The sequence below is a fragment of the Amaranthus tricolor genome, chromosome 15 (genome assembly GCF_026212465.1).
Source record: "Amaranthus tricolor cultivar Red isolate AtriRed21 chromosome 15, ASM2621246v1, whole genome shotgun sequence".
Taxonomy (NCBI): domain Eukaryota; kingdom Viridiplantae; phylum Streptophyta; class Magnoliopsida; order Caryophyllales; family Amaranthaceae; genus Amaranthus; species Amaranthus tricolor.
This window is the reverse complement of record NC_080061.1, coordinates 5,633,758-5,660,005: the sequence shown is the minus strand read 5'-3', so window position 1 is coordinate 5,660,005 and position 26,248 is coordinate 5,633,758. Positions and strand designations below refer to the sequence as shown.

Below are 26,248 nucleotides of genomic sequence, written 5' to 3'. Positions count from 1 at the left end.
CATTCCATGACTTCGCAAATTGAAGACATACAAACAAATTCTCTTGCCATACAAAGTATTTTACATGTAAAATGACATAAGTGATAATTTTTGTTGTAGACTAGCAAGAAGTATATATAGTAATACTCAGGTGAATATACACTTTCTCCATTCTATAATATTTGTTATTGATAGTAATATTTTTCCACATAATATATCATATTCAGTAGCAACTATTATAAAACAAAGGAAATACTAATTATGAATCTCAATGGTTTATTTTTAGCTGCGTTGATAAGATTTTTGCGAGATTCTCACTTTTTAATGATAACCAACTGAAGCTGGAGCTTCCTTTAGCTGGCGACTTCATAATGAATGTCCTACAATAAAGCCCATGAACAAAATCATCCAACTTGTTGATTGGCTTAAAACAATACCAAATTCAGTGAATCTCCTTTAAGACGATTGTATAAGTACAAATGTACAATCACTCACAGACCCAATATATGAGGGCCTAATAAATATTATTTTTTTCTTAAAATAATTTAATTTTTTGATAAAAATATTTCTTATTTGTCATTTTAAAGTTAATTTGGAATGAACATTTAGACCTTAGAATAGATATTTTAAGTCATGAAGGCATGAAGCTAATAACTTTAAACTTTTAGAGTTGATAATTAAGTTTTGGAGTAGTCATTTTAATCATAATAGTTAAAATTTAGAGTCAAAACAATAGAGATTTTAAGCCTCAAAATGGACATTTTAACAGCATAGGCAAACTAACGCAAGTTCTTCACATTAAACTAATTTTATTATTGGAATTCTTAATTGATACTCTCTATGTCCCTCTCAATTTGCACCTCTTTTGGTGGGTCTCTATGTCACATTAAAATTAGATTAGCTTTTGATAGGTTAGCTGTTTTAGAACATTCTTTAGAATAGCTGATATTGGATAATGAGGAAATGCTGGATTTTTAGTTGTTTTCGAATTAAATACATAGTATACCTATATTGGTTTATATTTCAGGGGTTACTCAAGTTTTTTTTTTTTTTTTTTGTTAATTTACAGAGGAAACTCTGTCGAAATTTTTACAAATTCATTGTTTAAATGTTTAGGATGAATACAAGCGCCTCATTGCACCTCTTTCCGTAGATGCGCCTGTCGAGCGTTTGAACGACGCCTATTTTCAGGCCGTTAAAACATCGAATCACAAGCGCCAAGGAAGAAGAAGCCCTCTAAGGCCGTCTATGGTGTTGGTGACGCGACACAACATTATTATGCTGAATTTATGATGCCGCAATCCCAACACCAAGCTGCTCCTCCTCCTCCCCAAATGGTTAATGAGAGGCTTGATTCAAATAGATGATCGCCTCAACAATTCTATTTCCAGGGAGGAGCATATGGCCCTTGTGGAGGAGCAAACGCAAAATAAGGGAAGAGGTGAACCATTTGCTATCCTTTGTGCGCACTGTTCTAGCAGAGCTCAGCTTTCCAACAACCTCCTCTGCCTCCACCATCCAGCTAGACCATTGTTTTTAAGTTTATTAATGTTGAATTATGTTCGGATACTTTATTTCGAATTGTATAATTTATTTGGCAGATACTTTTATGTTTTTTTTTTAATTTGTATATAAATTTAATTTCGTCCGTATTCAAGCTTATTTTTATCGTTTTATTGTTTTGTTTGATCGATAAATTATTTTATTGATAAAATAATAATTCTGGTCAAATGTGATCAATATCATTGACCACATTTGACTTGATTAATTATTTTAATAATATAATATTCTGACTAATATTTAGTAGCAATTTAGTCGGAATTCACAGCCGTCTTTTTCTGGAAAGATCAAGTCAATTTTTAGGTTTGACTTTTCCGACAACATTCCTACTATATATTAGTCAGAAATATAAATTAATATTTTAATATCTAATTTTGTAAAAAATAAAGAGAATTTTGATTTCTTAATCTCCGACCATTTTCCGACCACTCTCTTGTCGGAATATAGCGATTGACGTTTAGTAGATGATTAGACGGAAATTTCCGACAAGATTCCAACCAACATGTTTAGTCATAGTTCTGACTAACTTCCTACCACCTGATATTTAGTTGGAATTTCGACCAATATAACAAGGATTTCCGACCATTCTGAACCGACTAGACTGAAACAGTCGAAAATTTACTGTTTTTTTTGTAGTGTAACAAGTCCTGAATATAAAGGAGTAGCATATATTTATTTTATTGGTGCTATCTAACTTTTCAAGCTATTGCTCCCTCCATTCTTTTATATTCTTCGTTTTCATATTTTCTATTTAAAAGTTCACAATTTTTTTCTCATTTGAAATCATTTTACTTTAATAATTATTAGAAATCAAGATCATTTTGTTCCACTTAACTCTATTCTATAGAAATTAACTTACATATTAACTTCCGATGTAATTACTTTTATTTTATGTAATGAATTTATATATATGCCTAATAAAACTTAATTATTGATATTCCACTTTACCGTTTAATCTATGAATCTTTATTTTTTATATATATTATTTTAATCATTTCTAAAATGTATCTGATATTATTTTATTCGTCTCGTTGTATATTTTCATAATATCAAATAATTATAATTTTTAATTATGTATAATTCTAAATATAAATAATCCGATAAACGTATTAAATTGTGTAAATATGTGCATGGTACAAGTTAAAAAGAATGAAGAAAGTATTTATTTTTGATTTCTGCCGAAATTCCAAATGAAAAGATAAAAGACGGAGCAAGTACTCTTTTAAACACAAGACAAAGGATTAGGAGAATTGTCGACCCATTTAGATAACCCAACCTTATTTTTTAAAATCTTACAATTAGAAAAATAATTATCACATGATTTGTGACTGCCAAGTGTTCCAATACCCAAGTTGTCAACCTATCAGCCTTGACCTAATACATTACCAAAACAAAAAGAAACATAAAATGCATTGTAACATTATATTATTTGACAATTTATTTAAAAAGTGTTGCACGGAACCGGATTTGTATAGTACCATTTAATATATGAGAACCCTTATTTCTGGGGCCCTAGTCCAAATGCCTCAAAAACCGACCATGATGACCTTATATACATATTTTTAAGATTATTTTCCATAAGGACTTTGATCAATAAAATTTTCTAGCTAAATTCTTATTATCTTCCCTCACACCATCCTGCCAAACACTCCCTTAATGTTCAATGTCTTGATCGACCACTTGTTCAAATTGACATCTGTTCAAATTGACATTTTTTTCACCTTTAAATTCAATTTAATTTTAACTAAAATAAATTTTGTCAATAATATATCAAATTATACGGTTATAATCTATAAAATATAATTTATAAAGACAAATAATTCATACTTACATTATTTTAGAGAAAGCAAAAGAAATTATGATAGAAACAAATACTTGGAAGAAAATATCAGTAGGCCAACGAAGAGCTTTAAAAATCCAATAAGCCATTTTGTCCAATGATGTTGGAGCATGATGCTTCTTTAAATCTATTGTCACATCTGCCTTGTATGCCTCCCATGGCTTCATTCCATCATTTTGATTAAATTTAAATTATTAAAATTATAATATCATCAAAATTAGTTTATTTTTCTAAATTCTAATTTAAATACTCACTTTTTTTCAAAAAAGATTTTGACTCAAATATATAATGAGTTTTTAAATCAAAAATCATCATGTTTTTCTAGAGTATTAAATGAAATAAATGTTGAAAAAATAACCCACATATGATATATCACAAATTGAAAAATTAGAGAAAAGCTAACTAACATATAAGCTTGATAAACTTTTAATTAAAAAAAATGATGGACTTTTTCCCCTATTACTGATTGGTTTTGACAAATTCTTTATTAAGACCACCGTCTTATCGTAAGAAGACTTATATGGACTGATTTAATTTTTAATTTCTTAAAATCTAATGAAAAAACTGTTTTTATTTAATTAACTGTTATGTAAGTTGAATTTTGACATGCTTGTATATTCAAATTTTCTTGAATCTTATAGTATAGAGAAACCAAATAATAAATTTATCATGAGTATAAACATACCATAAAGCAAGACCATTTCCATTCAGTACCATCATCCTTTAAAATCTTCTTAGGTTGAATTACAATCGCATTCTCATGGGACCCATTATTATCATCTGCCCCGGCACCGGATGATGCAGCCTCCTTATTATCTTTTCTTTCTTCTTGCAAGGACGTCGTACTCTTGTACCTCACCCGCGGCGGCATTCGAATAAGCCCTACAGGCACGTGATCAGTAGAACTTCCTTCAACCTCGTGACGACATGCTCCGTTGAAAAGCTTGAACGCCGCCGTTTCATTTGTTCGGAGAATTGCACCTGCACCGGCACCGGCACTGGAAATGGTGGTGGAGAAGTAACGTGGAAGCACTTTGCCGGTCATGATTGATCGTGCGGCTTTGCTAGCAGCACGTGTCATCATCATGTTGATTAATTATATTGATCGTAATTATTTGGAGAAACAACAGTTTTGGACCCAGATTTATACCCTAAACCCGCTAAATTCTAAGGGTTTGGGTTCAAAACTTTTTCCAATCCTATGGATCTAAATCCAAGTTTAAATCCAATTAAAATAATAAGATTTGAATTAGAATCTAGTTAGATCCAACCCAAATTCAAACCATGTCTATCCCAATCTGAAGTTGAATATAACATGCTTGCGTAAGTGATGAGCTCATCAAAAATTAGTTTGATCACATATGCAACAAACTTCTATATCCTTTACAAACGAATAATTGAACACTCTTATAAGAATTCTTCTCCTTGCCACTGGTCTAACATTTTATACTTTTAGTTATTAGTTATATGCACCTAAATATAATAAGAATTAAAATAATACATTAAATAACGTGAAAACAAAAAGTATAGCAACTATTCTGAAATAGAGGAAGTATAAAACAAGAACATCAAACATTAGTATTATCAAATAATCAATAGAACAAAGACAAAAGAAAACTACCCATAAATTTAAGTCCATGACTAATCAAATACTCCTATTTTGCACAATTGCATTAGAAAATGAGTATTACTATTAACTTTCCATTTAAGCTAAATCATAACTTTCTTGCACTTGATCATCCAACAAATCTTTCTTCTTAGCCTTCTCTTTTTCAAGCAAATAGACTCGTTCTGCTTCAGGGATTGCTAGTACGATGCTGTGCAACTTACAATTCAACTCGTCGATCCTTTCGACAAGCCTGTCGTTCGTGAACATGCCTCCCAATACACTTTGGATCGTCTTCCAACTCTCCATCAATGGCATTGCTATGATAACTAATGATCCTATGGTTCCCCATGCTATTGCTATAATTGCCCAAACTGTGAAATACTTCAAACTAAACACCCCTGCATCAACATACTGTATAGCTTAAATTATCGACATTTTTGGCTAGAAATGAACAACTGATACAGTATATAACATATCGATCGTGGGACTGTAACCATCAACTTAAGCTTTTGGTTCATAAACTGATGTGACAAAGGGGTCAGAGGTTTGAATTTCACCCACTTGTCATTACAACTAGAGCATTAAGCGTAAGGTATGCAGAGACTAGAGAGCATGAGCACGCGTTGCATCCACACTTCTAGCTGAAAACGCTATCGTTTATCCTGAGTTTGACAGCAATTATGTTATAGATAAAGACGAGTAATGAACAACTGATACAATATATAACATATCGTGACTTATAACTATTAGTGTAAGCTTTTGGTTGAGTTGGTTCCTTGTCATGGTATCGGAAACCGATCTGACAAAGGGATCACGGGTTTGAATTTCACCCACTCGTCATTACAAGTGGAGCATTAAGCGTCATGTACGAGGAGACTAGTTATTTACCAGCAGGGAGGCTGAAACAAGGCCAGAGAATGACAATCACAACAGTAAAAACAATCCCCCATTTCACAATCCATCTCTTAGCCTTCCTAAGTTTCTCCTCCTCGAACTCATCAGAAGAAACGTCGCATTTATCCTTCTCGACCATACGAATCTTCTTCGTAGTATCCCAATCATAGTTATCAGGCCACAAAAAGCTACAAACAGCATGAATCGCTCCTCCGCCAAGTATAGACACTAAGTTCCCTGCAAGCATAGGCGCGTTTCTTCCTGTTGTGTCGAGATTAACTCTTCCATACTCGATCTTTGCTACAAACAACCAAGTGATCACACCCAAGATACAGCCAAGTGTGGTTCCGAGTATTGCCCCAAGAGAGTTCGCCTTTTTCCATAGGAGGGAGAAGGCGATAGGCATAACCGCTGAGCCTACGAAAACACCCATGGCTAAGTACATCCAACCTAGTGAAACCTCTGCTTTGTTTAGTATAATTGCTAGTACACCCATGAAACACCCAAATGCTAGGATGATTATTCTTGAAACTTTAAGAATTTGTTTGCCTTTTGCACATGGGTTTATGTATGTTCTATAGATGTCATATGTGCATAGAGATGACACTGCTATCAGTTCAGCTGATCCTGCAGATGTTACAGCCCTGACCAACATAGCTTATAGTGATCAGTTTTTACAGAACAGTAAGGTAAAAGTGTTAGAAAACCAAACATAAATACAGAACAAAGCAGGGGGAATCCAGGCCCGGGGCTGCCTAGGATATGACTTGGGCCATTTGATTAAAGTGACTAACATATAACACAAAGAAATAATATTCAAGTTGGTTTTGTATACATGTAAGATGAGTGTTCGATCCATGGAAAAAAACCGTGTTTGCAGAAAACGACTATAATGGAGTAATAAAGCGAATTGTTGGTGATGCGGTGTGAATTTTTGAAAAAATATCACATAAGGGGAGTTTTGAACTTATAATTGCATTTTTGTTGTTTAGCTACTCTAATTACTATAAATGAGGTGCTTTTAGTGTACAATTAATTAACTTATTAGTTAATTATTATGTTTAACAGCTAAAGTTATGAGTAACTATAATTTAATCTTAATTATTTAAGTTAATGAATATTAATGAAATTTTAACGTGGAGACAAATAACATTATAACGGCGAAATATCGTTGTTACTGTGAAATAACAGGCGTTACACATTATGTAACAGTCAACGCAACATTTTAACTGTGATAAATCATGCATCGTTATATAACATGATTCAACCTCACGAAAACTCTCAAATAGGTTACATAACAGGCGTTACCTAATGTCGCGGACAATTTTTTTTTTACATGGTTCGACCCATCCTAATATCTAATATTAGTATAATGGTTTTGCACATGAAGCAAACGACATTTAACTGATAATTGAACAGTTACTTACATGAAAAGCATAGTGAGGAGCAAAACAGAACCAGCTGAGCCCATCAAAGCAACAGCAGTAGCAGGAGGAACAAGGCCATGGCTTGCTTCACTCACGGTTATTGGCAAATCTAGTGCAAGCGCTCCAATCCCCAACGATGTTGCCAACGAAAACGGAACAGCAAACCACACCAGACCCCCCAACAAATAGCCTTTATGTGTTGAAGAAGGCCTTGCAGCTATTGCACTAACCCAGTAACCCTGTATCCAAACATGCCATTAAGTTTATACCCCATAACCATCCATTCCTTATGTATGTTTTCACATTGTTTAGCTGATCAAGCGATCATTTTACAGTATTGAGTATAAAAGACGGAAAACTTACATTGTCGACAAAAACAGTTCCGAAGTTTCCTACAATGTTGATGATCCCAAAAATAAGTCCACCCGAACTCAACATTGTAAGGTAGGAACCTTTGAAATTTCCATCCACTGGACCACAAGATTGTCCAGCATGCGATATTGGCTCCATACATAATCTTGATCTACTCGAAACTTCTTTGAGTCGCTCATAGATTATAGCAGGACTTCCAAGCTCGCTGCTTGCAGTATAAACTAGGTACACAAATATTAGCAGCACCACATGGACTGCAATTCACAACATACAAGTTTGTACCCTTGTTATGTGATTAACTATGTAATGTAAAGATTGCACATAATTGGGATGATTTATCACACTTTATGAATTAAAGATGGTGTGCACACTTTATAAGTCATTGGAGCGCTTCCTCTCATTGCCATATGATTTTGAGATGGTATGTCCTTGGCTTATAAAGTATGTGCACCTTGTGTTTTCCCGATAATATGCTGGCATTCACAATAAGTCCAACCTAATTTAACACGGTATCGAGCCTAATTTATCACACACAAGTCACAACTATGTTAGGAATTAGCCTCCTCTCAATGCCAATGGAGCTAAACTCTTGCATATTACAACCAGATTTTGGTACCATTGCAAATATGTATATGCTCCTTTTGTTCTCAAATAAACTTCTTTTACATATTCATTTGCATATAGATCAAAGATATTTTGATTTATGTAGTCAAAAAGTTCACTACGTGCCTCGAAAACCATGAAAATCAAGCAAGCTAAGCCATTTCTTATAGGATTAAGGGAGTGCATGATATACTGTTTTATAGGGGTATTGACTGTTGGTTGTTAGTTCTTTTAGTTAGTTGTGAGCTATTTGTATAATCTAGCTGTTTATGGAAATGATTGGTAGAATTAGTTTGTTGTAGGTTATTTGTTATAGAAAACGTGGGTAAACTAGCCAAGAGCCAACGAAAAAGCAACCAATAAAAGTCCATTAACCAAATACGTTTTTGGCTGTTCAACCAACAAACAATCCAAAAGGCCAAAACCAACATATAGAGTTAGAGTTAGAGTTAACAACCCAATATCCCGCATAAGTCAGGGTCAGGGGAAGAGAATAGCGGACAAATCATATCAGCACCCCTCCAAGAAAAGGGCAAGGAAAAATGCGCGCACTCATTTTATCCCAACAAACAAACTAGTCAAATGAAAAGCCTAATTAGTAATTACAATTCACAATAAGGAAGTTTGTTATAAGTGTAATACCAATCACTGAATGTATATAGCTAGCAAGAAAAGTAGCTTTGAGTCCTCCTGCTAGTGTATAGACAACAACTCCAAGAGGTATGAGGAAACTAGCAGCATATAGATTAACCCCTGTAAGTGCATTTACTACAGCAGAACCTCCTAAGAGAAGCATTGCTGTGACTATTATGTTTGTAAGGAAACAGAATATTAGAAATGTGATGTGTGCAGCTGTTCCCCATCTGAAAATTTTCATAAAAAATGAGAAATGGAAAGAATTAATGTATGTAGAATGATATAGGAATATTAGATTAACATATACTGCTCTGTGAATCAGGTGCGGATCTAGAACAAAATCAAATAATGCCGATAATATTCAAAAAAATGTGCTTGAGGAGATTTAAACCCAGGTCGATGAATTTACGTAGCAAATTTCCTACCACCTTAAGGAGATTTTTACACATAAAATGAATGCTGTTAGTTGACATTATTGACTGACTTTACATCCGCTCCTAACTCAGTCCCTTTGAGTTTGTCTCCATTGACTAGTTTTTGTGAGTATTTTTTATCAAATGGGGCAAACTCTAAGGAATAGAGGGAGTATAACACAAATTTATGTTTTATAACAGAATACGATTTACATACCTAGCTTTCACAATTTCACAGACTGTATGAGCATGGGGAGCTTTTCTCTTGATTTCTATTGCAATTATTCCAAACAAAATTACCTGTCAACAGTTCCTTTAGATAATCAATATTCCAGAACACTGTCATATGATTTACTAATCTTATTCACTAAACTTCTTACGAAGTGCAAATCAAAATAAGCAATTTATGACCGGTTTTAGACTATTTTAGAGTCATTTTGAACGAATCATGAATTAAAACTGTCTAATTACCTTGAACTTTAACATAAGTATTAGTATTGCCCCAACGCCATTAAGTAATTTCCAGCTAGAGCAGAGTATGAGGGTCATATGCACGCAATCTTACTCATATTTTACACTTATTAGTGATAATATATAAATTGTTTCCGTACCTATTCGACAGACAAAAATGAAATATTTTTTTTTGCTAAGGGAAAATAAATAAACATGCCTGAATAGTAGCACCACTAGCATACCAAAAAGGACCACTAATACCATACTGCCAAGCAACATTTGAACTTTGCAAAATAGTGGCAGCCCATGTCCACTGCAAAAAAAATTAACGGAATTAGAAATTACTTGTAATTTTGGAAAATAAAATGAAAATAGCATAAACTGTCGTCAAGGAATCAACTTAATTAAAAGTTTTATCTAATGGTTGAAGTCTCATAATATATTATATACTCTAACATGCCCCCTCACATGAGAGTCCTTTGGTCTAGAAGTATGAATGCAGCACAAACCCTCCTCGATTTTTCGTACCACTCCTCGTACCTGACACTAAATATTCCATGAGGGGTGGTTGAGATTCAAATTCATAACCTCTTCTCATGTTGACTTCTCATACCATATCAAAAAACCAACTCAACTACAAACATAAACTAATAAGCTCCAAAATTTATATTATATAGTATATACTCTTAACAATTCTTGAAAGAGAAGTAAATTGTTGTGTAGCATACAAGTATTGGTACCTGTGAGACAATTACACTAGCAATGAGTCCAGTTTTAACTGATCTACCAGCAGTGTTAAACCATTCTGATGTATGACGTGAACCAACATATCTTTTTTCTAACCACACCTACATTAAAAACACAAACTAATTATTTACTTTTATGTATTCTAATCAACATTTCCATTAATTAATAAAAAAAAAAGTTTTTTTTATCAAGTAGCTGTCTTTTGAAACTTTGTCTCAATTATTGTCGCTTATTACCGATTCTAAGCCGAGATAAAGAAAGAGTGTGAGTGATAGGCTCGTAATCATAAATCATAATTCAATTCTCGTGGGGCGATTTCAATCTTTTTTCCAGATTAAAGTTTTGACATTGTTATTATTATTATAGCCGTTTTTTAGAACCAATATAGAGGAATTACTTAGTATATGTTAAGTATTTAAAAGATACAAAGTTGTTAGAAAAATATAAGTTTTAAAATTGGACAGGGCCTTCATAGAATTTGTCAATTTTTGCTCCGCCTCTGGTCATATGATAGGAAACTGCGATAAGGGTATAATGAAAGGAATGTGGCAATTCGTACTCATAAAAGAAAATGCGGCCAAGGAGTCTCTCGATTCGAAAATATCACCAGAAAAATCCTATTGGCCATTGTAATATTCCCAATAAATCATACAATAATCAATTCTTAGATCTATAATCTATAATACTTACATTTATAAAGTACCAAAATTTGTTCACTATGAGTATAAAAAACACTCCCACTTATTCTACCCATTAGTCCCATTTATTTTTTTTATTATTCACTTATTACTCTTAATTTATATTTTATTTTTAGTCTATAAATTAAAACATAGTCATGTAAGATCTTGTTTAATTCGTCTCAATACAAAGATTATTAATATCAATTTTTTATAATTTTTAATTAAGAATAATTAGAGATAATAAATGTCAAAATGTTATAAAAACTAAATAAGACTAATGGATCGAATAGGAGATATATATTTCTTATAAAAGACATAATAAGAAAAAAAAAATAGAATAAAAGGTAGATTGATTAGAGTGAAATACCAAAAAAGAGGTGAATATTGCAAAAAAGGCACCAAACCCCAGAATAACCGAGTAACCAACAGCTTGATTAAGAACTGGTTTTCCATCAAAGAAACTTGTTTGTCTCACACAATCATCTCTTGCGTTTTGGTAATAATTTGTAGCAAAATCAAAAGGAGGACATTTTTTGGCCATTGATGATTGATTATATTGATTATTGATTATTGAAATTTCGGAATGATTAATGAATTTGGTTTAGTTATATACTCATATTTTTTATATGAATGAAGAATTTAATATAGATAAGATTCTATTTTAGAATTAGTAAATTATAGAAAAAGTCAACATTTCTTTTGTTTGGACTCAAATTGGGTTTTTTTATTAAGTTTTTGAAAAAGATATGCCGTTGTTTTACGTGATTTTATCAACAATATGAAACCTAGATTCCCAAGATTCAATTATTGTTTCTACATTTTTTTAATTCTTTTCTCATTTTATATTGATTTTATATTTTTTATTTATTTCTCATTTTTGTCAAATATATATATATATATATATATATATATATATATATATATATATATATATATATATATATATATATATATATATATATATATATATATATATATTCATATTATAGAATCAGGTGAGGGAAAGGGGCTTGGTGAGATTTGATTTCATAACCTTATCTAGATAAGACGATATTTGATTCAATTGAAACAAAATTCGATTCTCTTTGTCAAACTTTTAATTTTACATCAACGCATTTTTAGGTCATGGTGTTTGGTAGCTGGTGTTCAACCCTAGTGTGGCCCCTTAGGATTTTTGTTAGTCTTGGGCCTAGGTGTTAGGATTTTAGTTCGGTGGGCAAGTTTTGTGATTGTACTTAAATTTGTAAGTCTTGTAAGTCATGATGTTTGTTAGGCCTGGACTTTTGCTGTAGTCTCGAGTTTATGTTGTGGCTTAGTCCACTTTCGGTGTATCACTTTGGTTAAAAGTGTTTTCTCACATCTTTGTTTTTATTAATGACTTTTTTCTCTCGAGTGCTTGTGATATCTTAAGATGTCCATTTAATCTCACCTTATTGAATAAATTAAACCGATTAAAAAAAACAACGCAATAACCTTTATCCCATGTCTCATTTTTAACGCCAACAAAAAGTAAGGAGCAAAACTACATCTCCATAGAGTTGCAATCTATTTAACCTACACAAAGATATGACCAAAAAGCTTTTTTAGCCAAAAAGCTTAAAAGCGGAAACTAGCTCAAGTCACTAATGTACTCTTTCGTTCCGTCTATTTAATAGGAGTTTCATTTACTTTTAAAATAAAAATTAAGGAGTTCGATACAATAAAAATATTTAAAAATAAAAGAATAAATATATGAAATATAAATAATAGGATCAAATTTAAAAATAAAAAATAGGTAAAATAATAAATAGTTATTTTTGTGAGAGACCGACTTTCAAAAAAATAATCTCAAAGCAAGAAATTTATATTTTTATTTTCTTTTTTATTTGTATTAATTAAACTATTAAACTCAGTAGGTCTTTCAAAAAGACTGTCTCATGATTCCCACTACAACTTATGAATAATACAAAATGTAAAAGTAAAAATGACAAATTTGTGGATAGGTTAAAAAAGTATACGCTAAAGGCCGAACAATCACATTTTTCAATCCCACAAAACCTTTCTCACTCTCACAATCTCACTCTCTTTTTCTCCTTTACCTTTTTAAACCTTTCCATCTTCATCAATGGCGGCATCATTACAATCCCCACTCTCTGACCCACAAAATGATGATGAATTAGTAAAACTCGAAACTGAAACTCAGAAACTGTACTCATCTTACCTAGGAGTTAGTTTTGCAGTATTTCTATCACTTCTACCGAAGAACGCACTATCACTACTCCCAACTCTTCAATCCAGAAACCATTACCTTCTTCACCGTCTACGAACCTCAGAAGAGGAACTTTCTCAGCTTAGATCAAGACGGCAGGAAGATTCCAAAGCCAATGCTCGGGTAGTCGAGATCTTTGCTACCCATCGGAATGCTTGGCAACAAGAAGAACGTCGGTTACTCCGCCGTCTGGATGAATCAGCTGAAGAGATCTCCCGGCTTCGGTCTCGTCTTGCTGAGGCTGAAGCTCATGAAGACCAACTTCTTTCTGAGGCCGAAAATTTGAGGCGGGAAGTTGGGGAGCGAGATGAGCTTCTTAACTTCATGTCTCGCCATAAAAGCAGTAGCAATGATGGTAATGGTGGTGAAAATGCGGAAAGTGTGGAAAGTGAGGATGAGGGTAGTAATGGTGGTGTTGGTTCTTTAATGTTTGGGAATTTGGGTGGGGATTTTGGTTTTAATGATGGGTTTGATTCTAATTATTTGCCTTCTGGTTCTAAATTCTGGGGTGAAAGTCATCCTCCTAATTCATGGCAGGTTTGATAATCAAATAATCTTTTTATCTTCTCTTAATTTGGGTTTTTTTTTCACTGTTTATGCTAAATTTTGTTAATGTAATTTGAATTGTTTTTTTTTTCCTGTATTATATGATGAATAATTGACTTAATGGGGTATTATAATGTAGTTTAAGTTGTTTTCAAAGATTGTGATATTGGGTATTTTTAAGCTCAATTTGTTGTTTTCTTGTTTTATGTGAATTTGGTTACTCTATTCCCATAATTATTTTTTTAAAAAAAGTTGTGGGTTTAATGGGGTTTTGTAGTGTAAATTAAGTTAATTTCAATTGTTGTAATTTTGGCTATTTTAAGCTGAATTTATTGTGTTTATGTGAATTTGTTTACATCTAATCAATAATGCCATAGTTAATTGTAAGATAATTGTGGGTTTATTGGGGTTTTGTAATGTAGCTTAAGTTACTTTTAATGATTGTAATTTTGGGTATTTTAAGCAGAATTAATTGTTTTCTTATTTTATGTGAATTTAATTACTTAATCTCATATTTTTATGCAAGAAAATTGTGGGTTTATTGGATTGTTCTCTATAATGATAGACTCATAGTAGGTGAGGTTGCATATATTCGAATTTTCGAGACGAATAACTAAACAGTGAATTGCTGTTGGGTTTTCAACAGGCATGTGAGTGGTACTTAGTATCATGATTTAATATCTTATGAATGTAGCTAAATTATGCTAATAATCTTGGGTGTTTTGCTATTGAGCTATTGGTTGTTGGCTATTTTAGTTGGCTTGTTTGACCAGATGGAAATGTTTGCTGTTTTTGTTGGCTTTTAAATTAGCTGAAAAAGCTAGCTATTTGTAGAGATGTTTGGTAAATTTATGTATTGGCTTTTAGCTGTTTATTAGAGAAAAAAGTGGTTCAACAAGCCAACAAGCCAAAAAAAAAGATAGCAGGAGCATTTTTTTTATTTTGGCTGTTTGACCAACCAATAAGCTAAAAGCCAAAAGCCAACCAAAAAGCTAAGATCCAAACACCCCTTGAATTTGTTGGTCTAGTGATGATTTCTTATGGATAAAATGGCCGTCTTTTGTTTTGTGCTACATGTGAAAGAATTGATGTGTCATGTGTGTAATTTGGTGGTATCTCTATCCCTACAGCGGGGTCCGTTGTATTGAACCATCACAATTTATTTCCAGCTGTTTGTGGGACTTCAAATTTGTGGTGTGTTGTGCTGGATACTTTATCTTTGTGGTGCTTCTTTCTTTCCTATTTTGTGGGTCTCTATTATGTCATCATCCTTATTGTTCTTGTGGAGCCTCCATCATGCTCGCTGTGATGATTGAGCTTGTTCAATGTCGTGAATATTCTCTTCGATCATCACATATCCATTGTGAAACATTGATTTGTCTTTGTGCTCTTGAACCCAAATACACAATGGTTTTGTGAATTGTGAGCTTTGTACTCGTGTAATGGTTTGATTGGTTGCATACGTCGTATATTTACATTTAGGACGGTAAAGAAAAAGGCAAATTTCCTTCATTGTTCAAAATGTCTTTGAAGGGGGAAAATTGCTAAAAATGTGGTATTTTATCGCGTTCTTTTCTAGTGATTTGCATCTGAATAAAATATCATATATTCGTTTCTTGCAGGACATACAATATGAATCGATTGATCCCTCACATCATGTGAAACATTTTGTAGTAAGGTAAAAGCTTTGGTCTCTGATGTAGATTAAGATCGAGTTAAACCTGACTTTTGTGCTAACAGAAATGAATAATCGGCATGTTAAAAAAGATGTATTTTCTTTCCTATACAGGAGGGAGTCCCCATGGAAAGTTGACGGTGAATCAACTGGTGTTCCATCCAAGCTGAAAGTGCTTGAAGAAGAGCTGCTAAATTTGGAAAAAGTAGGGAAGAGCAATTCACCGAAGGTCAGTTCATCCATGAGAAAGCAAGCAAAGCGATATCAAGACCTTGCCGCAAAGATTGACGAACTTTGCAGGAGAATGGTAATACTTAAACCCTTATTACATGAATGTTCTAAGTTGGTTAGAAAGTTTGAGCTTGAAAATAGAGTGATATTAATCCTTGGCTGCTTCTCTAATACTATCCGAATTCGTTATCCCTAAATAGTTTCCTTCAAGGCTTCAACTAATAGTCCTCTGTAAACCCAAACAAAATGGTCTCGAATTCTCAATGTTCCGTAGATTTTCTCAATTGATTCTTCAAGGGGATTGTCGCCTGTAGCCTCGTTTTATTTAAATCTTCTTGTTATGTCTTGTTGATACTTGGCGCTTGGGCATAAAAACCTGTCTAGCCATCGAATAGGATAGGAATTTGGATATTGGACATGTTATCTTCGTTAAGGTAGGGGTAGGGTCAAGAATCCACAGGACAAGAAGAGAACTTTTATGAGTTTTAGTCCTTCACCCATCCTTTAAAATAGGGTATTAATTGGAATAATCTGGTGGGGATCATTTTTGTAGGTCTAATAAGGTATCCACAAGGCTGAAAGTGAACTCTATTTATATTACTCTGTTTCTCCTTTCATAAATTCTTGTATGAGACAGTCTCACCGTGAGACGTGTTCCATATTTGGGTTAAACAGCCCAATAATAGAAATTTTTAGCTTATAGACTTCTTGTTTTGAGGTCGTTTCACCGTCATACAGTCTCTCACAAGGATACCTCTTCTCCTTTAGCATTTAAGAATATTCTGTTTGATCACTAAAGTTAGCATTTTGAGGTGCTAAATTGTAATAATTGGTTCCTGCAGCAAGCTAGTGATCCGAGTGAACCTACACTGAGTTCCGAGTTTCGATCACAACGACAAACAGAGTTTCTACTCGAAGCATTTCAGCTGCAACAACGTGCTTCAGAAACTGGAAAGAAGCTGCTGTCATTACAAACCGAGATATATACTAGTTTCATCGGAAACGAGCTGGGCGTTGAAACAAAAGTCGCCATGAGAAGGTCCCTTGATAGCATCCGGACCAACTTCAAAGAAATCCAAAGGAATTTGGAAGTATGGTTGGCGAGAATCATGGGTGACCTTGAAGGAATTCTAGCTAGAGACGGTGCATCTCGTTCAAGAGACTATTATTACCCGAGATATCCATATGTTAATAATTACAACTAATTGCTAACTATGATCTTGTATTGTATTTAATGTTTTTCTGATCCTTGAGCTAAGAAATAGTGTAAGGATGTCATGTAAAAATGCAGTTGTTCCAAGCTTATAGTGGATCAGTTAGGTCGGTAAATAATTCCTTTGAGATATGATCTTCCTCCTGACCCTGATTAACATTTTGAGAAGCTTGTATGTTAGCTTGGTTTAATTTGTACTCAAGTTGTAAACATTAATTCTTTTGGTGGTTAAATCAATCTGACTAGTGAAATATTACGTCTCATGGCATTCATTATCATCATAATCATCGTATCCAGCGTATTTCGCCCATAAAAAACTATGATCAGAATCTTGTAGCATTCTATGTCGAAATGTTTATTTCTTTTTTTGATTTCGAATAAGGTGAAACCCAAATGAATTGGTCCTGGAGAATAAGGCAAATCTAATGTTGTTTGAGGAACGACTCAACCCAGGAACTTTGGGATCGAAAGTGATGCCTATAGTGAATAGTCTGCAGGTTGTATGCATCATTAACAGAAATCCATTTCGTTTGCAAATCCATGACATTGAACAAGGTCGTATGTGTCACTCTTGTGTCGCTCAAGTCAGTATTTGTTTTCCCCACAAGTTAAAGTACAATTATAGGGCTAATAAAAACCGATTCGGTCTGATAATTCGACCAGAGTGCAACCTGAATAAGAGAAGGATGAAGGGGAGAAACAAATATCAAGCATAAGCTAAAAGGCAGCTGCAATTATGGCAAATAGAAGTATGGCATAAATTTCATGGCCCTCAATCATAACTTAAGGTTCACAAACAGCTCCATCATCATAGCTAATTAAAGTACAGTAGTAAATTTTGATTAATTTAGGAAGACACAACGAGATTGGAGCGAATACTATTACAGCACGATCGAGCATTAGGCAGGAAGACCAGCAGCCTCCAACAATTGCTTGGCCTTTGTGATGTAATCACTCATGGCATCATCTTGGCTTTTCCCTAGCGACAAAAACCATTCACGACATATTTAGAATCATAGCTTCTATAAGCGATATATATACCGAGTATGATGACGAATGTAATTGCAAGACCAATATAATGAAATGAAAGGTGAAATTCAAGCTACGGGTATGTTATGAGTTTTTATACCTTCGTTTCCCTTCCATGCGTCCCATTTTGCCTTTCCCTTTGGATCAAACAAGCCAGGGCGGTCTGTAAATTGGGGATTAACACAGAGGAATAAGCAAAATTAGTGACATAGCCGAAGACTTAGCCAAAATTATATATCTACAAAGATCAAGAAGCTCAAGGATGTAGAAGCGTGTACTAACCGGTGTTCACATTTCCAACAGTGGCCTGCTTAAATAACCCATAAAGAATGAGCAAATCCTCATTAGTAGCAGTAGGTAAGGATTTGACCTTCTCAGCATATAGATCAAAATCTTCCTGCGTTTTATAACATCACAAGTCAAGCTAGAACGCATAGCAGTACATGTGAAACAGCGGGAAAAAATGAAATCAAGGACAAATCCAAAACGCTAGTATAAGATGGACCAAACACTCATCTTTGTATGTGTGATGAATTGACTTGGTTGTCACTCTTTTGAGTTATACATGATACAATTTAATGTTATAGGGTTTTAATCAAATGACCCCATGGCCTAGGCAGGTCCGAGCCTAGATTGCCGCTGGACTTTTGCATTCTTATAAGTCTAACAAAGGATCATAACCAAGTCTCAGAACAAAGAGAAGAAGTCCTATGATCAAAAGCACGTTCCAAAGATCAGAATCAAAACCCTAATGGCTAGCAACGAATTATGAAAACCAGTTCATATCCAGCTATCACAGGTCTTAAATCGAGTCGATCAATCTCATCTGGGATCTACATTCGCGGTATATTCCGCAGACTAAAGCGTTCCTAGCTAGGTTCAGAACAGCAAGTTCCTCTTAATAATTTAAATATTGTGCAATAAACTGAATTGTAGTGTAGCCACTTCCAGCATCATTCAAACATTAGGTTAACCACATATCAAACATCTAGATTCACCAGAAATTCAAAAACACAAGGTCATCAACTGAAACCTAAAAATCTCTCCATATTCACCAGCTCCACACTGAAAATTATTAGCAAAAAGTTCACCAGTTTATTTACTCTTAACAGTAATGGTGCTCGTGGCCACTTAATTGCAGCTCCATTTATCCCAGAATTTCTAACAAGCAATTCAGAATCATGGCTACCCTGGTTTAGTGTTTTACTATCAACCTTGTGATAAAAGTATGATTCTCTCCTATCAGTTTTTCAACTTATCTCCACCGTAACCATACCCTGATACACATCATGAAATTTTCAAGCAAAATGTAATAATTCAAAAAATCCATTAAACAAAATAAAAAAAATAAAAATAAAAATAAAAATTAAAAAAAACCCTTCAACTCAGATTGGGTCACAAATCACAATCCAGATCTAAATCATGATTCTTACAATACAAATACAACAAGAGAAAAACAAAAAATCAATATAGTTACAAAAAATCTGGAGATTTCATGCATTACTAGCAGATTCAGATCAAATTCTTCTACATGATAAGAGTAATTTGAAACTGTCACAGCAAATCCCCAAATAAAAACACAAATAAGAAATTAGTGACATTGAAAATAAAACAAATATAGTAATTGAATATATGAAAATTTGAGAATGACGGAATGATGAACCTTAAGACCCATTGTTGTTGAGTGAATGGATTTGGTTAGTTTGAGCGATCGGCAGAAATGTATTGATGAAATTAGAGTATACCTTTTGGCCTTATACTTCACAGTGAATAAAGGGGGAAATTTGAAAAAAATTAAGACTTTTTGTTAACTTCGTTCAAACTTTAATTCCAAAATAAGTGTCTTTGGTCCCAAAGCTAGGATCGGCATATAATCGCTGTTGTTAACAGCGAATTAACCGTTGCTGAAATTTTGAGTGAAAGTTTAAGTTGTTGTTACTAACAGCGAAATATTGTGTTGATTGGTCAAGGGTGTTGTCGTTTTTAGTAACAAAGATCTTATGCATCTCTAAGTATCAGCTATTTTCCTTCTTCCTCATTTCATCCCACTTTGTTTCACAGCCCTAATCCACGAAAATCTCCCTCTTTTTTCTACCATTAAAATCAACTTCAATCCTTTAATTAATCTCATCAAATTTCAAATTTCTACTACTAATTAGTTCTGTCATCTTAGTACATTCACTTCAGGTAATAATTTTTTTATTTTTTTTCTTTTTTTCGAAAATTTAGGGTTTATATTTCTTCATCAACTTTCAATTAAATGCAGGTTCATAAACTTGCAAATTACTACTCCTTAGTGATCTAAAGCTTATTAAGGTACCTTTTTATTATAAATTTTTTTAGTTCTTTTTGTTTTTATTTGGGAATTTTTATTAGCCTAAGTGTTTTCAAGCTTAGGGCTCACTAGCCCCTCTAGTTGATAGACTCGGACTCCCCAGGAGAGGGAAAGTCCCCTCCTATTCGGCACACCTACTACATTTGGCAGGTGCCTTGCTTTGTTTGACCCCTTCCTTGGATGGACTCCAAGAGGGTCCGTATTATGTTTCTAACTTGGGGCTCATTAGCCCAAGTGTTTTCAAGCCTGGGGCTCATTAGCCCCTCTCGTTGGCCAACTCGGACTCCTTAGGAAGGAGGAGTCCTCTATTCGACCATATATGTATTCAGACTCCTCAGGGAAGGAGGAGTCTCCTATTCGGCCATACATGTATTCGGACTCCTTAGGGAAGGAGGAGTCCCCTATTCGGCCAGGTATGTATTCGGACTCCTCAGAGAAGGAGGAGTTCCTTATTCGGCCAGGTATGTATTCAGACCCCTCGGGAAGGAGGAGTCCCCTATTCGGCCGTGTTACATATTCGGACTCCTTAGCAAGGAGGAGCCCCCTATTCGGCCATATATGTATTCGGACTCCCCTGTTCGGCCAGTAGGTATTCGGAATCCTCAGGGAAGGAGGAGTCCCGTATTCAGCTACTTGCTCGACTCGGACCCCAGGAGGGGTGGAACTCCCCCAATATTCGATCATCCACAGTATTTGGGCCACAAAAACTTCGATCAATGGTAGTACCGATCTAAAGATCGATTCAGTACTTCCCGGAGTGGGCTCGAAGTCAGTTCGACCTGCAAAGAGCGGGGGCTCGATGACCCCCATCTCAGGCCACACCGTGGCCAACCCTGTCGATCAATGGTGTCTTTCCGCTCAAAGCCTGCCAACGGCTACGCTTGACGCCCTTTGCGCGTGGGGCTAATGTTATTGGGTCAACCAACTCTTCTCTGATGGGTCAAGCCACAAAGCCCAATAAGTCAAATAACCAGAAGGCCCACCCGAAGGGTGAAGTTACCAAAATACCCCTGGTCAGTCCTCCAAGGTCATTTATTACCCTAGAAATATCCACATTTATTACCATTTACGGCATGTTATTCTCTCTCTAAAAAACACTACCTACTTGCATTCATTTCTCATTTCATATTACCGACCACTGACTTGAGTATCGGAGGGTCTTTCCGGGAAACCGCCCCCGAATAAGTAACTCTGTTTGTTTTGTAGGTCGCCGTCCAAATCGGGTTCACATCATTCGGGTACTGCGACAGCCGATTCCATCTCAAAAACTCCTTCCTAGAGTTGACTCATTTCGAGGCAGAAACAATTTTAATACCTATTTATTTTGAATGTTTGAATGATTGAATCAATGAACATAATAAAAACCGATCTAATGAAAACTTTGAAACAAAAACATTTGACCTAATTCTTCAACGGAAAATGGCGATATGAAGAAACAAATATTCAAAAAGTAGATACTCCATTACAGTAACAAAATTGATCAAACCTGTTCTAGGATTCCTTCGTTGGGATATTGGCCGGGAACTCAAAACTCAAACGAAAAGAAGCATATAGTATAAATAGTTATAGGACTGTTTAAGAATTAAAAAGAAGTTTTCAAAAAGATTTATTAGATCAAATCATAAAATCATCCAATATTATAAAAGAAAATTATAACTGACGATTTTATAGAGCTTTGTCAAATTAAAGCATTTTTACATATTAAAATGTGATTGTGGGATATTAAAAAGATCTTATTACATTACTTATCATTTTAAGTATTATACAATAGTATAAAAGACCTAAAAAATTTCAAATGTCGATTTATAGAGATTTTCCAAATAAAGCATATTTATAAATTCAAATGTCATTATGTGAAATTCAAAAATCTTTTATTACGTGAATTATGATTTTAAGTATTATATATGTAACGGCCCGGTTTAAGCGACTCGGAAATTCATATGAAAATACGAATTTCGGTCCACTCTTCGGACTCTAGAGAAAAGTCTCCTCTAGGATCGTCAACGTTCCGTCGATAAAGAAATATAATTAAAACAGAAACAATACCAACGTGAAAGAAATAAGTCAGCGGAAGTTCTTATGTACAACTCGAGAGTCTAAAGGCCTCTGAATAAACTAAATAAAATAGGCGAAAACAAAAAGAAAGCAACACCATCTCTAGTTACATAATTTGAAGTTATTTCTACTCATAATCTAGTTACAAAAGAAAGAAGCATAATCTTGATGATTACGGGTTCTAAGTCGAGACCTCACTCCAGTCCCAACTTGCAAGCAACCTACTAGTCGTCGTGTGACAACACGTAGTAGGTTCCAAAGAACAATCCAATACACGTCAGAGACTTCATGCAAATGTCAACCAGGTTGAAAACAAACAATGTGTTTATCCTAGCATGCATAGGCTCTAATACATTCATTATTAGATAATTTCAACTTGTAACGTAGCCCGTCCTGTTCGGGTCGTTCAAGTATAAGGCAACCACCGACCTAAGACATTTTTCGTCCTGTTCGGGTCGTCAAAGGCAAAAGTATGCATACCCCCATGGTGACCGTAATGATCCAAAACTGCCATGGGAACAATAATTGTAATAATCCAAACCAAAACGATAACCCCTTTGGGTAACATAATACAAACCAAAACGTTAACCCCTTTGGGTAACAAACACATAATTCCTCAACTTCCAAGTTAACTTCTTTCAATTTATTTGAGATGTCTAATCCTTATGTGATTTACAATGCCTCGATTAGAAATGAAATAACACTTCTTGCACAACCACAAAAATAGTATGGTCTAAGCATGTACCTTGAAGCGCTGCCAACAAATGAAGTCTAATCACGATAGAAATTTCGCCCTCTTATGAATCGAGGTCCTAAATATAACACACACAAAACGATCACGTATTAGAACGTGTTTACACATTTAATCCACTCCATACTACTAAGATATTACTAAGACTTGATAATTTTAAATGTTTTCATCCAATTCCCAATAGTTCCAAACTTTAAATTTTGACCAGAAACTTAAATGGTCAATTCGGACAGTTTAGAAAATTCAAATGGAAAATCCAACTTCGCCACTGCGTCCAGAACGCGTCAATTACCTTGGGTACCAAATTTCATAATTTCTAACATCCAAAAACTATTTTTAATTATTTTAAGCGTTTAACGAGTTTTTTTAACGCATCGGTTACATAAAACAACAACGGAACACGACTAACGTTTCCGGATCGGCGCCAACACTGAAGCAGAAACTGCTGCCCGGAAAAGAAATTCCTATTATTTTATTATTATTATTTTTATATATAATTTATTAATACTTATTTATTTTATTTTATTATATTTTTTTTAAACTCGATAAATTATGAGGTGTTACAATATAGTACTATAAAAGAACTAAAAAATTTCAAATGTCGTTTTTATAGAGATTTACCAAATAGAGCATATTTACATATTAAAATGTGATTATGTAAAATTCAAAAATCTTTTATTACATTAATTATGATTTTAAGTATTAAAGGTAAGTTTTCAAAAATATTTTATTAATTCAAATGAAAACAAAATAAGTTTTTGAAAACTTTTGGGCAAAATATATAGTCAATAATTATTTATTTAATCAAGAAAAAATTACTCCATCTTATTATAAAAACTTATCTCAATTATTACATGATTTTATTTTCTTTAAAATTTATTTGTAAGGATTTCATACTAACAAAATTTGTGCATTGTACGAGTTTGTATACTAATATGCTATATTACCAAAAACTTTTATATAATAATATATTTAGAACATACAAATACACAAATATTAAGAAAATCGTAATGAGTTTTTTAAAAGTGGTGAAGACATTATTGTGTGGATACAATTATATTCTTTATCTTTTATTTCTATTTTAAAATTCACCTCTAATTATTTTTAAGTGTATAAAATAATTTGACTTTTATTTCCCTAAAATATTTATATTTATCCTAATAAATACAAACATGGTCCTCCTAATAGAAAAACAGTTGTACACTTGTATTATAGTGTCCGGTTACTTTCTTTGTAATGAAAATTTAATGTTATGTAAATTGATTATTGCGTTTCTTTGCTCGTATATTAGTCCTACTATTTATACTTGTTTTTATTAAATTTCGATCACTTTATTTCTTTTCATATATAGTACTACATATATTTAATAGTTTCTGTTTTGTTTTTCTACATTTTTATAAAATTGAAATTATATTAAGGTTAAATTTATTTTAGGTTGAGTTTAATTCAACTTTTCATGAGTCCTAAAATCAAGAATTAAAGTAAAAACATCTAAGTGGAATATTTATAATAAAATTTTATAAAAAATTGATATTAATAACATTAATCTGGTAACAAATTAGAAAAATCACACTTAAACTACGTTTTAACTTATAAATTAAGAATTAAATTAAATACATAATAATAGTGATCGAATAAACTGAAAAAATCAATATCATACCCAGTCTCCGCTTATAGGAAAACAATGATCAGGGCCTGCGGAGGGAAGGAAGACTACAACGCATACCCATAAAGGAGAGTGCGGTCAAAGAGTCTCTCAGCTCAAGAAAGATCTTAAAAGTAGCGTGAGATCCTGCAACTACTCAGAAATCCTGCAACTTATATGCATGATAACCATTAACAATATTTAACAAAAAAATAAAAATAAAATAAAATACATAAAAATAAAATAATAATAATAATAATAATAATAATAATAATAATAATAATAATAATAATAATAAAAGAGATAAGAAGGTAGAAATATAAAACGAGGTAAAAAGCATCATCATCATCATACCAGTCTATCCCGCTCATAAGAAAACTATGATCAGGATCTGGGGAGGGAAAGAAGATGGCAACTCATACCCATAAAGGAGAGTGCGGTCAAAAAGTCCCTAAAAACAAGGTAAAGAGCAATATGTTAAAAGTTAGGGACTATGACAACGACATATAAGAGGTACAGAGTCAGAAATCTAAGACGTGAATAAGATGCTGCCAACTAACCCTATCCTTGGTGAGGTCCTTAGAGAGTTGTATGTCCCCCAAGTCAATTTTGATATGTTCTTTCCATGTTCTCCTAGGTCTTCCTCTACTTCTCTCACCCTCCACTATGATACTCTCGATCACTGCAGCGTCATAAGTTTTTCTCTGTACATACCCAAACCATTTCAACATGTTCTCATGCATGTTTGCAGAAAGAGGTGCAACTCCTAACTTCTCCCTAAACACCTGATTTCTAATTCTATTTATCATTGTGCGCCCATCCATCCACCTCAATATTCGCATTTCTGTAACTTTCATCCTCTGTTCAAAAATCTTTTTTACAGGCCAATATTTAAAAAAATTCTAATCGAATAACCATACTAGCTAAAATAAAATGAGACATTTACATTGAATTGAAGTACTATTAGATAACCACATCTTTAGCTATAACACAAAATGTACATTTTCATACAAGTTTTCCCTTTACTCTGATAAAGTTTATTTTTTTTCTTATGCACCAATTAATTTGGGATAGTTTAAAGCTTACGTAAAATCATACAATTAGTGGAGGAATTTGATTCGTTAATAAGTGATTAAATAACAAATTAACTATTTATACAATTTTATTACAATACTATGAACTAACTAATTTAAGTCTTATCTTTCGAAGCAAGGGGTGGTGGTTTGTGACAGAATCTGAAACCCAATCTTTAAATATCGTCATTCTTTTCATTTTATCACCACCCCTATTTTAATGAAAGGATGAAA

General features: G+C 33.5%; 4 protein-coding genes across 5 annotated transcripts; 1 reads left to right on the top strand and 3 right to left on the bottom strand.

Moving 5' to 3' along the window:
- Nucleotides 1–1,317: 1,317 nt before the first annotated feature.
- Nucleotides 1,318–4,768, bottom strand: LOC130800965 (ubiquinol oxidase 1, mitochondrial-like). Its single transcript, XM_057664709.1, has 3 exons — nucleotides 4,065–4,768; nucleotides 3,371–3,540; nucleotides 1,318–1,501 (listed from the first exon to the last, which is right to left on the bottom strand). The coding sequence occupies exons 1-3, from the start codon at nucleotides 4,464–4,466 to the stop codon at nucleotides 1,318–1,320; spliced, it is 756 nt and encodes a 251-aa protein (XP_057520692.1). The 5' UTR covers nucleotides 4,467–4,768.
- Nucleotides 4,769–4,906: 138 nt separating this feature from the next.
- LOC130801558 (urea-proton symporter DUR3) lies at nucleotides 4,907–11,854 on the bottom strand. 2 transcript variants are annotated; one of them, XM_057665428.1, is made up of 9 exons: nucleotides 11,581–11,853; nucleotides 10,527–10,634; nucleotides 10,004–10,099; nucleotides 9,551–9,633; nucleotides 8,927–9,147; nucleotides 7,673–7,935; nucleotides 7,310–7,548; nucleotides 5,877–6,526; nucleotides 4,907–5,386 (listed from the first exon to the last, which is right to left on the bottom strand). In XM_057665428.1, exons 1-9 carry the CDS (start codon nucleotides 11,752–11,754, stop codon nucleotides 5,085–5,087), a joined length of 2,136 nt encoding a protein of 711 aa, XP_057521411.1. In that variant the 5' UTR covers nucleotides 11,755–11,853; the 3' UTR covers nucleotides 4,907–5,084. The 2 variants fall into 2 exon arrangements, with proteins under 2 accessions (XP_057521411.1, XP_057521412.1); XM_057665429.1 differs by lacking the exon at nucleotides 10,527–10,634 and having other exon boundaries at nucleotides 4,935–5,386; nucleotides 11,581–11,854.
- A 1,216-nt stretch (nucleotides 11,855–13,070) lies between these two features.
- On the top strand, nucleotides 13,071–17,404 carry LOC130801362 (uncharacterized). Its single transcript, XM_057665204.1, has 4 exons — nucleotides 13,071–13,998; nucleotides 15,630–15,685; nucleotides 15,797–15,989; nucleotides 16,756–17,404. Exons 1-4 carry the CDS (start codon nucleotides 13,318–13,320, stop codon nucleotides 17,116–17,118), a joined length of 1,293 nt encoding a protein of 430 aa, XP_057521187.1. The 5' UTR covers nucleotides 13,071–13,317; the 3' UTR covers nucleotides 17,119–17,404.
- Nucleotides 17,405–17,860: 456 nt separating this feature from the next.
- Nucleotides 17,861–19,985, bottom strand: LOC130801363 (acyl-CoA-binding domain-containing protein 1-like). The gene is made up of 4 exons (XM_057665205.1): nucleotides 19,819–19,985; nucleotides 18,438–18,552; nucleotides 18,256–18,318; nucleotides 17,861–18,105 (listed from the first exon to the last, which is right to left on the bottom strand). Exons 1-4 carry the CDS (start codon nucleotides 19,828–19,830, stop codon nucleotides 18,026–18,028), a joined length of 270 nt encoding a protein of 89 aa, XP_057521188.1. The 5' UTR covers nucleotides 19,831–19,985; the 3' UTR covers nucleotides 17,861–18,025.
- Between the last annotated feature and the right edge of the window lie 6,263 nt (nucleotides 19,986–26,248).